The 12,355-nt window shown below is 41.4% G+C and overlaps 1 protein-coding gene across 3 annotated transcripts in view; it reads left to right on the forward strand.

Moving 5' to 3' along the window:
- Positions 1–12,355, forward strand: part of KIAA1549 (KIAA1549 ortholog) — a 141,251-nt gene that overhangs the window by 122,163 nt on the left and 6,733 nt on the right. For 2 of the 3 annotated variants that reach the window (XM_050714041.1, XM_050714050.1), the window contains exons 13-18: positions 171–376; positions 2,864–3,087; positions 3,931–4,075; positions 5,712–6,041; positions 6,935–6,987; positions 11,650–11,795. In XM_050714041.1, the coding sequence (XP_050569998.1) occupies positions 171–376; positions 2,864–3,087; positions 3,931–4,075; positions 5,712–6,041; positions 6,935–6,987; positions 11,650–11,795 (1,104 nt within the window). The remainder of the gene's footprint in view (positions 1–170; positions 377–2,863; positions 3,088–3,930; positions 4,076–5,711; positions 6,042–6,934; positions 6,988–11,649; positions 11,796–12,355) is intronic. The other variant, XM_035561598.2, reaches the window with a different exon arrangement.

Raw genomic sequence — 12,355 nt, forward strand, 5'->3', positions numbered from 1 at the left:
GGCCAACTTGTTGTATGCTAAATGTGAATCAGCTGGAAGACCTAAAGGACTTATTAAACACAGATGTGAAATATCTCAAAGTCTCATAGCATAGAATCTATAGAGCTTGACATTTGACTGAGATAACCCTAGCAGCGCCACTTTACTCTGTATTTGTTCTGGTAATTCAGGACCTCCTCAGACAAGCAGTGGAAACGAGCAGCACTCCTCAGCCTCGATCTTTGAACATGTGGATAGGATGTCACGTTCCTCAGATGCAAGCAGACGGGTCCCAAGCAAGATCCAGCTGATTGCTATGCAGCCGATGGCAGCACCTCCAATTCAGAATTCTGTGCTTTCTGATCGAGTAGCAGAGACCAACAAAATTAATAAAGAGGTATCTGTTAAGTGCTTTTTTTTTAAGTGCTTTTTTTTTAAGTCTCCATTTTAACTGTATGAAGTTCAACAAGGCCAAGTGCCGGGTCCTGCACCGGGTCCTGTTGGGGCGCAACAACCCCAAGCAGAGCTACAGGCTGGGAGATGAGTGGCTGGAAAGCTGCCTGGCCGAGAAGGACCTGGGAGTATTGGTTGATAGTCGGCTGAATATGAGCCAGCAGTGTGCTCAGGTGGCCAAGAAGGCCAACAGCATCCTGGCTTGTATAAGAAGCAGTGTGGCCAGCAGGTCTAGGGAAGTGATTGTCTCCCTGTACTCGGCTCTGGTGAGGCCGCACCTCGAGTACTGTGTTCAGTTTTGGGCCCCTCGCTACAGGAAGGACATGGACGTGCTCGAGCGAGTCCAGAGAAGGGCGACCAAGCTGGTGAGGGGTCTGGAGAACAAGTCTTACGAGGAGCGGCTGAGGGAGCTGGGCTTGTTCAGCCTGGAGAAGAGGAGGCTCAGGGGCGACCTTATCGCTCTCTACAGTTACCTTAAAGGAGGCTGTAGTGAGGTGGGGGTTGGTCTGTTCTCCCACGTGCCTGGTGACAGGACGAGGGGGAATGGGCGAAAGTTGCGACAGGGGAGTTTTAGGTTGGATGTTAGGAAGTACTTCTTTACCGAAAAGGTTATTAAACATTGGAACGGGCTGCCCAGGGAGGTGGTGGAGTCACCATCCCTGGAGGTCTTTAAAAGACGTTTAGATGTAGAGCTTAGCGATATGGTTTAGTGGAGTACTTAGTGTTAGGTCGGAGGTTGGACTCAATGATCTTGAGGTCTCTTCCAACCTAGAAATCTGTGTCTGTGTCTGTGTCTGCTTTGAATGTCTGTGGAAGAATACGTGCCCAGCAATGTGGGAAGTGAAAAGGGTCCAGTTTCTTTCTTGTTGTCAGGACTTATTTCCCAGGGAGTGGAATTTTAGCAAGTTATAGGAATAGGAATAATCTTGTTTCCATACATAGAGATAACCTTATCTGTTTTAAGCATTGCCTAAACCAAAATTTAAACACTAAGAAAGGAGACAAATTGGCAGCATACCTTGTGTTATCATTCTTTTCCTAGCCAGCAGGACAAGATTTGTGAGAGTAGTGTAAGAGTTGGAATGCCTAGCCCACCCTGGGTTTCGTTCTGCACCACTCTTTTGGCTTTTCAGCAACTCAGGTTGTGGGTTATACAAACAAGTTATTTCAGGACGTTCTAGGGTGTGAATTTACAGCACATTAATTGTTTCCAACTTAAGATGTGTTTATTAGCCAGTGAACATGCAGAAACTTCCTGCCTTTTCTGAGGCTCAGGTTACTGTAAACAGAATAAGAACATGTCTGGGACATTAGTAATGTGCTGTAAAACCACGTCATATACTGCCTGACATTACTCTGTATATGTGGGTCCTGTTTTTTGTATGGGGTGTAAGATGGCATCTTCCCATAATTCAAAGTAGAAGACTGATGAAAGCTGTAACTTAGTTGTGTTAAAGTACTGTGTTTCTCAGGACCTTACAGAAGAGAGGTAAATGTATATATGTAGTATGCATAGGCAAAGAGTGTCCACAAAATAGAAGTTTGATTATATTGGCAGAAGACTAATTCTAACAAAATGTAAAGAGTAAGTCTGTCTTGTGACCCTGTTACGTCTTCTGGGGATTTTCATTGGAGAAGCCACAAAAATTAGTTTATTTGTTTTTCAATTTACTGCTGCTGATGTGTTCCCAAATAAGTCCAGCACAGAGCAGTTGTGGCCTGATCTGCTGCCCAGGTCTTCTCCATTAATGATAATGATTTCAGTGACTGTTGGGCCAGGACGTACAAGTGTGGTGTTATGATGGCTTTCCTCAGATGATGAGATGCACTCCAGGGAATTTGAAAAAAGGTGGGAGAGGCATAAAAGCTTATCCTGAAAGTCACTGTAGAGCTGAGAACACCACATCCAGCTAGGCACCTGGGCTCTAGTGTTGCTGCTACATTTCTCTATAGCTAGCGGCAACTTCTCATGCTCAACAGAGAGGTCAGCTAGTTCTTTAAATTCTTGCTCCTTACATGATGAATGTCATTAAAGGGAATGGGTGGCAGACTTGAACGGTATTGATCAAATATCTCTGATAAGCAAATGTAGCTTGTATTGATTAATCTTATTTTCTTAGAGTGGTGTCACTTCTAGCAAATGACACAACCTTTTTGTGTTTCTCTTGCCATTTATTAAGAAATTGCCTCCTGTCTCTAACATGCTGTGCCAGCGATCACATTATGTATAATAGTATATCTACCTGGGGAGATAACTAATAGAAAGTGTATTTACAGTTTGTGTGGTTTATTTTAATCTGTCAGAGATTTTGAGGGTGACAGGGTCAGACAGTGAGGTGAGAAGGAGAGGTTTACAGAAGAGCAGCAAAAAGCTCTGCTTGCAAAAACTATACAAAAAAATGCAGTTGATTTATTTTCCTCCTCCTTTTAGATACAGACAGCCCTAAGGCATAAATCTGAGATTGAGCATCACCGCAATAAGATTCGTCTTCGCGCCAAGCGCAAAGGGCACTATGAATTTCCAGTGGTGGATGATGTGGTGGTGGTTGACTCCAAAGAACAACACAGAATATATCGCAAGGCACAGATGCAGATTGACAAGATCTTGGACCCTGGAGGCAGTGTGCCTACTGTCTTCATAGAACCCAGGAAGAGGTAGGGATTTCAAAGACAGGAAAGTACAATTTTCTTTTAGGTTCAGAGTTCAAAGTACCTGTACTTCTGAGCTTTCAGAGCTTAAAATCATTTTAACCTTCAGCTGAATTTGAGTTGGCTAGGTGAAAAGATTGGAGTGGTTCTAAACATTTTTGTTTCAGTATGTCAGTATGTTTTGTTTTCAGATTTCTTTTACAAGAGATTACTTTTTACATATTCCTTTTAGAAAACGAGGTGTATTTGTTAGCCTCACAGACCTACCTTCCTGGGCTCTTATTTCCAGAGGAGGTCTTCTCTGGGATCTGTTTAAGGCTTATGGATAGTGGAACTTTTTTTCCAGAGTGCTGGTACCCTGTGACTGCTTCTACTCTGAAGGAAAGTAGGTTTTTCCCAGCTCTGTGTGTTCTTCAGCTGGTTTGCTATAGTAGAGTTTACCACAACATGCCAATCATATGACCCTGGTGGTAATAGTCTGTTCTGCTACTGCAAGTACATCAGACATTGGTCTGGGAGGTGTGGGGAGGCAGTAGGGGAGGCTTAGAAGATGGATGTGAAAAGGAGGTGACACTGGAGAGAGTTTGAGTGAGGAGGTGGGACAGTTTGGAGGGCAGATACTATGGCAGTGATAGTGGTATTAGGAGAAGCTTGAGGAAAGAGATTTGGGACTAGCTAATGGGACTGGGATGAAAATCTGCAAAAAGGAAGAGAGACATGAAATGTGAATGGGCAGAGAAGTTCAACCTTGAGTAGGATGAGAATAAAGTACAAAAATAAATGTGATTACCTTTGTCTTGTTTTTGTTGTTTTTTCTCTCTTTGCCTTTTTGTTTTTCTTCATATTAAGCTCTCGTGCAAAACGTTCTCCCAAGCAGCGCCGGCGACATCAGATAAACGGTAGTCCCATTGATGCGGAAAAGGACAGGTTAATCACAACTGATAGTGATGGGACATACAAACGACCTCCAGGAGTCAATAACTCTGCATATATTGTATGTATGTCTCTTAAATGACAGGAGAGTTCTGATCATTGTAATGACATTTGTGATTTGGGAAGGTTTTCAGCCTTCTGTCTGTGGTCTGTGTGGCTAATTTCAGATGTGTGTAATTAACATGTAAATCAAAGTGAAACAAGGACTTCATTGGCAATCTATCAGTATGAGGTAGTGAAATTCTGCCAAGTATTCCTTGATATTGAAGAAGCCAAGAACTAAAACCTTGTTTTCATTAATGTCGCTATTATGAACATGAAAGTGTTTGGCATGTTCCACAATAAGTTGAACATAGCTTCACTCTAGTACAATTTGCTAGATGTTATGTATTCATGTGTTACAGAAAAATTTAGCCTTAGCTCTCACAAAGTGAAAGACTTGGTTCTTTTCATGAGAAATTTTATTGCATTTAAAATATGTGAATTAATTATTAATGAAAGAGTAACATCTTTGTACTGCAGTAACTTAAAACAATTCCAGTACAATGTCATGCAAATTAATTTTGTTTCCTGTTTTAAAAAGGCAGACACTGGAGAATGCTTCTTTTCAGTCATATCCATGTCATAGACTGTATTTAGGCATCTTTAACCACTTCTAAGCAGATTTCATTAAGGCTAATGCCAATATTAAAAACCCCTGGACAGTGTTCATCTTGAAAGATAGTTTAATTTTAAGAATTTCACCATTAGCTGCATATGCAGTCAAGTGGCTACAGTGTTGATTTCTGTGGTTTCCCTCTGTATTCAAACAAGAGTGTGATGATTTTAATGCCATGCTGCAGCAGAAAGAATTATCATCTGAAGCTATTTAATTAAGACTTGTCACACAGTAAGCTCAGCCCCTTTGGCATCTGTAGCGAAACAGTACTCAGAATACTAAGCTCCTGATGAAGCAGAGGCTTTTGCATCTTTATGACTGATTTTGCAGTCGGCATGCAGTGGCAAGAGTGAGCTTTGATAATAAGTCTGCTGCTGCAAAGCTCGTTTAATTTCCTGTTACTGATAAACAAGAAGCCCATGTGGTAAGATCCCAGGTAGTAATTGCAGTGCATGCCTCAGCTATTGCTGCTATGAAGCACTTAGGTGAATCCTGTTCAGGTGATGCACCCAGGTTCAAGTTGCATGCAGCTAACCACTGCTTAACTGCTCCCTTTGTGTGTTTTTCTAGAGGGCAATAATTGTTTAATATCACTGCAGATGTGGTCAGTTGTAAGCTAAAGACTGAGTTAATTTCTTGGAACTGCAGAAACTGCAGAGAATTCAGAGATACAGACAGAGCTGATTGGTTTTTCTGGGTGGAGTAAATTCTCACTGTGTGACTTTACAAACATGCTTGCAAACTGCATGATTTCTGTTATACCTAAGTAACTACTGAGCAGAGAATTTCTGCCTTACCTGAGATCAGGGTATTTCAGATTGCATGAATGAAGCATTTGAACAGCTGGTGTCGTGTCTGTATGTGCAGAAGTGGGGAGAGTAAGGGACAGATCTTGTCCAGTGCTGGCACTTGTGCATTTTATCTCATTCTGGGTCTGGCAAAGAGAGTGTTGGTCAGACTTAAGGCCCGCAGGGGCTTGGAAGCTGGCTGATCAGATCTCCTGTCTGCCTGCCCTTCACCTTCTTTCTGTTTTCTCCAGTCTGATCCGGATTTGCCTCCTGATCCTCATACATCATCTTCAGCAGATCTGGGGAAGTTCCCCGGCTTGCCTTCCCACCCAGTCTCCCAGTACGTCCCACCGCAGCCATCCATAGAAGAGGCTCGGCAGACCATGCACTCATTGCTGGATGACGCCTTTGCCCTGGTGGCTCCCAGCAGCCAAGCGGCCAATTCCACAGCCGTCACACCACCTGGGGTCTCTGCAGGACAGCCGGTAAACAACACTCCTGCTCGAGCAGGGAGGGGAACCACTTGCACCCAATGGGGATCACCTTATGGTCCAACTCGGGCAGTAAACATCCCATTTAATGTGAGTGATGCAATGTGAAAGGCTTTTCTGGGCAGGCAGTTAGCACCAGTTGAGCCGTGATCACTGTTGTTTTGCCCTTTCTGTCAGGGCTTACCACAGACGTGGAATAGTTTCTGGAACTGGGAGAGTTTTGAAATGGCCATCACAATATGGTGATCTTTTGTATTCTTTTTCCCTTTTCCGATCCCAACCACAAGAGAAAATAGGAATTCTTCTCTAGGATAGTTTTTCTGTTCTTCTCAGTTATGATCTTAAACAGATCGACTTTGTTATGTCCAAGAATAATTTTTTTTTAATACATGTGCTAGTATGTATTTTGACAATGAAAAAGATTGTATTGTTCTTAGATCATGTTTTCCAGCAAGACATCCAAACACGTTCAGAATGTGAGGGATAGGGAACCAGTATTTCTATGTGTAGTACGTTGCATTTTATGGAGCACTGAGACACGCACAGGTAATATTTCAGGTCTTCTTGAGTTCCACAACAATTGAGTTTCAAAACCCCACCGGACTCTTGAGTTTGAGCCCTGTGGTATCTCTGTTGCAGTCTGATGCTGGTTGGAGGTTTAAAAAGTTTGCAAATGCAAAGCTTAGCTTGCTGAAAGTTTTAAGCTAAATAGACATTGGAGCACTGCTTGATCTGCAAATGAGAAAAGTATTTTTGAGAGATCTTTAAGGTACGTAAAGACAGAAGAGACTGCTGTCCTACTGTAACAGTGCTTCCCAGGCCTTCTTATGCCACAGGGTTTGTAAAACCAAGCTGTTAAGGTTGCAGTCCAATCACACATAAAGGCCTAGTGATCTCTGCAATTCATCACTTAAAAGGCTGACAGTGGACTTCCCAGGGTACACATTTTGATTTTAATTCATTTGTTTTCATTCTTCTGACAGAGATATGTGGAATTTGGAATGACTCCACCAGCAGCACCAGGTCTCCTACCAAGGTAACTTTTCACTCATGGAATTATCATTTATTATTTTCTTTTCAATTCCTACAGAGTTCTTACTAACACTGTTATATCATTATGCAAAGTACCGTATAAATGAGAAGTAACAGGAGTCCAGATTCAGCCTGTGTAATTTATTTATGTGGCATGAATGACACATGCATGCTGTGTGGAATCCAACCCTTCATTAAAAAGAAATGTGTTTCCTAGCCCCTTGGCTGTAAAGGTGTCCTTCCAAATACTGAGTAAACCATTGAGTTTCAGCTTTTAGAGAGCCTGAAACAGTTACTCCAATGCGTGTACATCTCCCAGTACTCTCGCTTTCATCTTGTTTCTGTAGCCTCAGGGCAGCACTCACTTGCAAAAGCTTGCAGATGACTAACAGATTTGTTCTATTTTTAACCAAGTTAACAAATTTCAGAGCATGGTGACCCTCACAGCAAAAGCATGCCTTGTAGGCCTATTGCTATAAAATAAGGGGGGAAGAACAGATTTTCCATCTTCTCCTGGCCTTAGTGTGGGAGAATTGCATAAAGAGAAGAAACAGTTGTCCAAGCCACTGTTAATTCCACGTTTGGTGCCTATGTGCTAACTACACATGAAGTTAGACTCTTGAGTCATGGTTACCTACTGGGGCCACACTTGTCTCAGACTCTTAAAGCTGCTGCAGCCGAGGTGGTAAAAAGGTGCCCTCATACTGCTCTCTCATTACCTTCTTACAGCTCATCGTGTGAGATGAAACACCACTGATATTTGTGTCATTCATAAGATTTCATCTAAAGTCTTTACTGCCTTGAAAACTTGGCATACTTTAGCTTCAAAATGAATACAAAGAACTTTCCTTTATCCTTTGTTCTGCAACCCTGTTTTGAAAGGACCAACTAGAAAAGGTGGAATCTCTAAGCACATTTTCTCACCTAGGTCTTGGCCAGAGCTGACAGTTTCAATGTGAGTGGAGCATATATGAAATGGCATAAAGTATGACATGCAGTGCATTTTTTTTTTTAATTTAGGTAACCTTGAGGATTATGAATTTTGTGACTGCCAACACAAAGCATAACCAACTGTTTATTTCTGGGGATTTTCTCTTTGTTTGCCTGATACAGATTTAGGGAAAACATGATAATTTAGTTGTGGAAGTGCTGTAACCCATGTTAAAACACCTGAGCAAGTTGGTGTCTTTGCAACATATTTTTTGTTCAAATGTTTGTCAGCCCTTGGTGTAGGCACTCTGGACTTCTGTAAGTTACAAACTAGTGACATCATTATTTAGGTAGTTCAAACACAGGCTCTGCCAGTGTCGGCAGATTAAGTTAACAATCTGCAAGCTCATTGACCTTAACAGGAAGAATTCCTTAAAATTTTCATTAAAATAAAAGATTTCCTAAAGCTTGGTCAGTAGAATCATAGAATGATAGAAAGGCCTGGGTTGAAAAGGACCTTAAAGATCATCTAGTTTCAACCGCCCTGCTCTGGGCAGGGTTGCCAACCACTAGAGCAGGCTGCCCAGAGCCGCATCCAGCCTGGCCTTGAATGCCTCCAGGGATGGAGCATCCACAACCTCTCTGGGCAACCTGTTCCAGTGCCTCACCACCGTCTGAGTGAAAAACTTTCTCCTAATTTCTAACCTAAATCTCCCCTGTCTTATTTCAAAACCATTCCCCCTTGTCGTATCACTATCTACACATGTAAACAGGCATTGCCCCTCCCGTTTATACGCTCCCTTCAAGTACTGGAAGGCTGCAATGAGGTCTCCCCGGAGTCTTCTCTTCTCCAAGCTAAACAAGCCCAGTTCCTTCAACCTTTCCGCATAGGAGAGGTGCTCCAGCCCTCTGATCATCTTATTGGCCCTCCTCTGGACCCGTTCCAAGAGCTCCATGTCCTTCTTGTGCTGGGGGCCCCAGGCCTGCACGCAGTATTCCAGGTGGGGTCTCACAAGAGCAGAGTAGAGGGGGACAATCACCACCCTCTCCCTGCTGGCCACCCCTTTTTTAATGCAGCCCAGGACATAGTTGGCCTTCTGGGCTGCAGGCGTGCACTGCTGGCTCATGTCCAGCTTCTTGTCCATCAGGACCCCCAAGCCCTTCTCTGCAGGGCTGCTCTCAAGTTCTTCTTTGCCCAGTCTATATAAAGACATGGGATTGCCCCAAATACCTGGGAATGCCCCAACATAGAAAACATGGAAACGTGAAAAACATGGAGAGAGTTCTTCTCATGGTTGTAGAATGGGGTTTATGCTCAAATTCAGAAAATGATGATAAGTAAATTGATAGAAACAGTGTACTAACTAGAGGAACTAAAAATGACCCGAGGTCAGTATGATTAAGAGGCATGTATCAATGTCATAGTCCATTGGCTTAAATACCCAGTGCATGGAATAGTAGTTGGGTAAGTTACTGTTCCCTTCTCTGTACAAATGCAGTCAGCGTCTTTAATGGGCTGGAACCAACTTGGGTAAAAAAATTTAAATGTGAAAGACCTAGGTCACATATCAGCTGTGTAAACATAAAGGCACAATGAACAGGTTTGTTTGTTTGTTTTTTTACCAGAAAAATATCACATAATGCAACAGAGATGCCTAGCTATAGTGGCTTGATGGTGTAAAATTGATTCGGGGGGCAGTTTCTCCACAGTTAATTTAATAACTGGAGATTAAACCTCTTTTTTTTTTTTTTTTTCCTTTTTTTTTAACATGCGAAGATAAATTGAAGGCTCAGTCTCAGTCTGGTAATAGGAAGTAGCACTAAAAAGCCTGTATTATACAGATTCAGAGATGTATCCCATTTTGTATTCTTCTGTTGATCTCTGCTTGACTTTAAAGAGTAGCTGTATCTATCTATTAAAAAGATTGAGAAGAGAAGGTAGTGGGTTATTAAACTTATACCTTTCAGCTACAAACCCATCAGCAAGAAAGGATAGGATCCTGTCCTCTCAGAAAAACTGGCACAAAAATAATACATTTGCAGTAATGCTGAGAAGGTATTTTCTTTAAAGACATCATCAAAAATTGTAATAATTTATCAAGATTCCAACTCTACATTATAGACATTAAGTGCCAGATGATCATATCCTTTGCTGGTTGCAGTGATTAAAATAACAGAAGTGACACTGTTAAACATTACCTACCCATTCAGGCATTTATTTTAATGAGCTCACAAGTCTGGCTGAGTATTGTTTCTTCTGGATCCACTGAGGGGACAGTTGGGAATGTATGCAAGGGAGGTGGGGAGATTCTGGCGGTTCCACAATGGGATTTCTGCACCTTGAACCCTTTACACATCCTTCATTTAATACTACTTGCCAGGTAGTTAGAGCTTTATTTTACAATTACTTGTTTTAGTTTATTATGCTCTTATTCGGCTTTATTAGACTATTTATTTTTATCTCAGCCTTCTTTGTTATCTGGTCTTCATACAAAAGTGGTCAGCTTTCCAAATAAAGCACAAATCAAGAATAGGTTGAACTAGATGCAGTCATGGAATTTTCCTGTTTAAAAAAAAAAAAAAAGGCAAAATGGAGGTGTTGAAGAATGGACTAGGTAGCAGTCCATAGATAGAGTAGTTTAGGTGCTACTGTGGTAAAAGGAATATAAAATTAGGCTCATGTGCTTGACTTAGTGTGTTTGTCTCACTTTGTTTCTTTTATAATCAGCCGTGAGAGACGGGCTTCTGCAGAAAATGATTTAGTGAACCTAACCTTTTGCTTTGAATATTTGTAATGGCTGTTGCGGAGCATGTTCCTTTCGTTAAATCATACCTGCAGTTTAAGAGAGATTAGCCTTGTAACTAAGCACCTGAAGTTTAGGTGCTCACACCTCCCCCATAATGAAAGGAATGAATACTCCTTGAAAACTCAGCAGCCGTCATTCTTTTAAAACATACCTTCTCCATGTCAAGGTTAAGGGTATGTTAATAGGAAGCACAGGGAGAGCAGCATTTACATCTCCTTCTCTGTTCTTGTTCTGTGAAGGAATTGTAGGGTTTCTTTTCGAAGTCCCATTACCTGGGCACAATTAATGAAGACAGATTGACGACAGGTTCTGTTGTTAATTCCTCTCATTAAATATATACCAGCAATGACTATGAGCACCAGTCTGAATTGTAGAAAACATTAGTTTTAGTATATGTTGCATCTCTCTTCATACGTGCTAATGACAGGTGTCTGTAGTTTGAACCTTAGAAAGCAAGATTTTGGAAGTTTCCTCGAAAATGTTCAGAAAACTTGATGAAATAATAATTGTTCATGAAATACACATGTGATACAGTTTGTATGGTTTGATTTAGACATAATTTTTATGCCCAGCAACTCTTGAGTAAGATTCAGATATGTTGCTACAGTAAGCGGCTTCATCACTACTGGCCTGGTTTTTGTGTGTTGGATTGTTTGTGGTTTTTTTTCCCCTGAAGATACATTTTTCTCCAAGGGGAAAACAAGGTCAGCTTTTTCCTCTGCATTGAGGGGACTGCAACATGTGAAAAACACTTGCATGAAATTTTTGGTAGAGTTTCTAGGTCATTTTCATCTGTGATGCAGGACATCAAGGAGGAAAAAAAAGTTACTTCAGTCATCACAAATAGGTGTTGTATGAGGTATACTTGCACAACTGTTTTTAATTAAGCTGTTTACTTTTTGTAATCTTGGGTCCTTTCTTTTCCCCAGGCAGAACTTTGGGCCAGGTTTTCTTCAACCGGCGGAGTTAATGCACCCAGACCAGCAGCCACCCGAGGCTCATTATTCCTCCAGAGGAATATACTCAGAGGAAATGCCATCAGTGGCACGACCACGACCAGTTGGAAGCACTGCAGGTACACTTAAGTTGAACATGCACTAAAATAGCAAATCCTTCTCCATATCTATTCTTACCCTGAGATCACCATTAAGACATAACTCTTCTTCAGGTACTATACTTGAAATGTGGTCCCTGTCTTCACTGCCAAAAAAAATAAAATAAGTGGTCACAAACAGAGATTAACTTTACAGATATGTAGGACCTTGCAGAAAAAGGCAGCGCTTTGCCACTTTTTTTTAGTGTCTTATAAGCATTGGTAATTTCCTTGGTGCCAAATTATATAATTGATACATCCCAAATAAGCCTACCAAAAATAATAATTCAATACTTTGCTGCTTCTTTGTTTCTCACTGTTCTTCATAGAAATGTATGCATAAAAGCAGGGTCTTCTAGTTTCTGAAGATATCTACTGCTGCTGTCCCATATGAAATCATCTTCACTACTTCGACAGTGAGATAATTTCCATAGTGCTTATGAATGCTATCATGAGTAAAATTCTAATGTCATATTGCAATTAAGCAGCAAACACTGATTCTAAGAATAAAATGTTCTATTACCATGCAAATGCCACAATTA

The sequence above is a fragment of the Cygnus atratus genome, chromosome 1 (assembly GCF_013377495.2).
Source record: "Cygnus atratus isolate AKBS03 ecotype Queensland, Australia chromosome 1, CAtr_DNAZoo_HiC_assembly, whole genome shotgun sequence".
Taxonomy (NCBI): domain Eukaryota; kingdom Metazoa; phylum Chordata; class Aves; order Anseriformes; family Anatidae; genus Cygnus; species Cygnus atratus.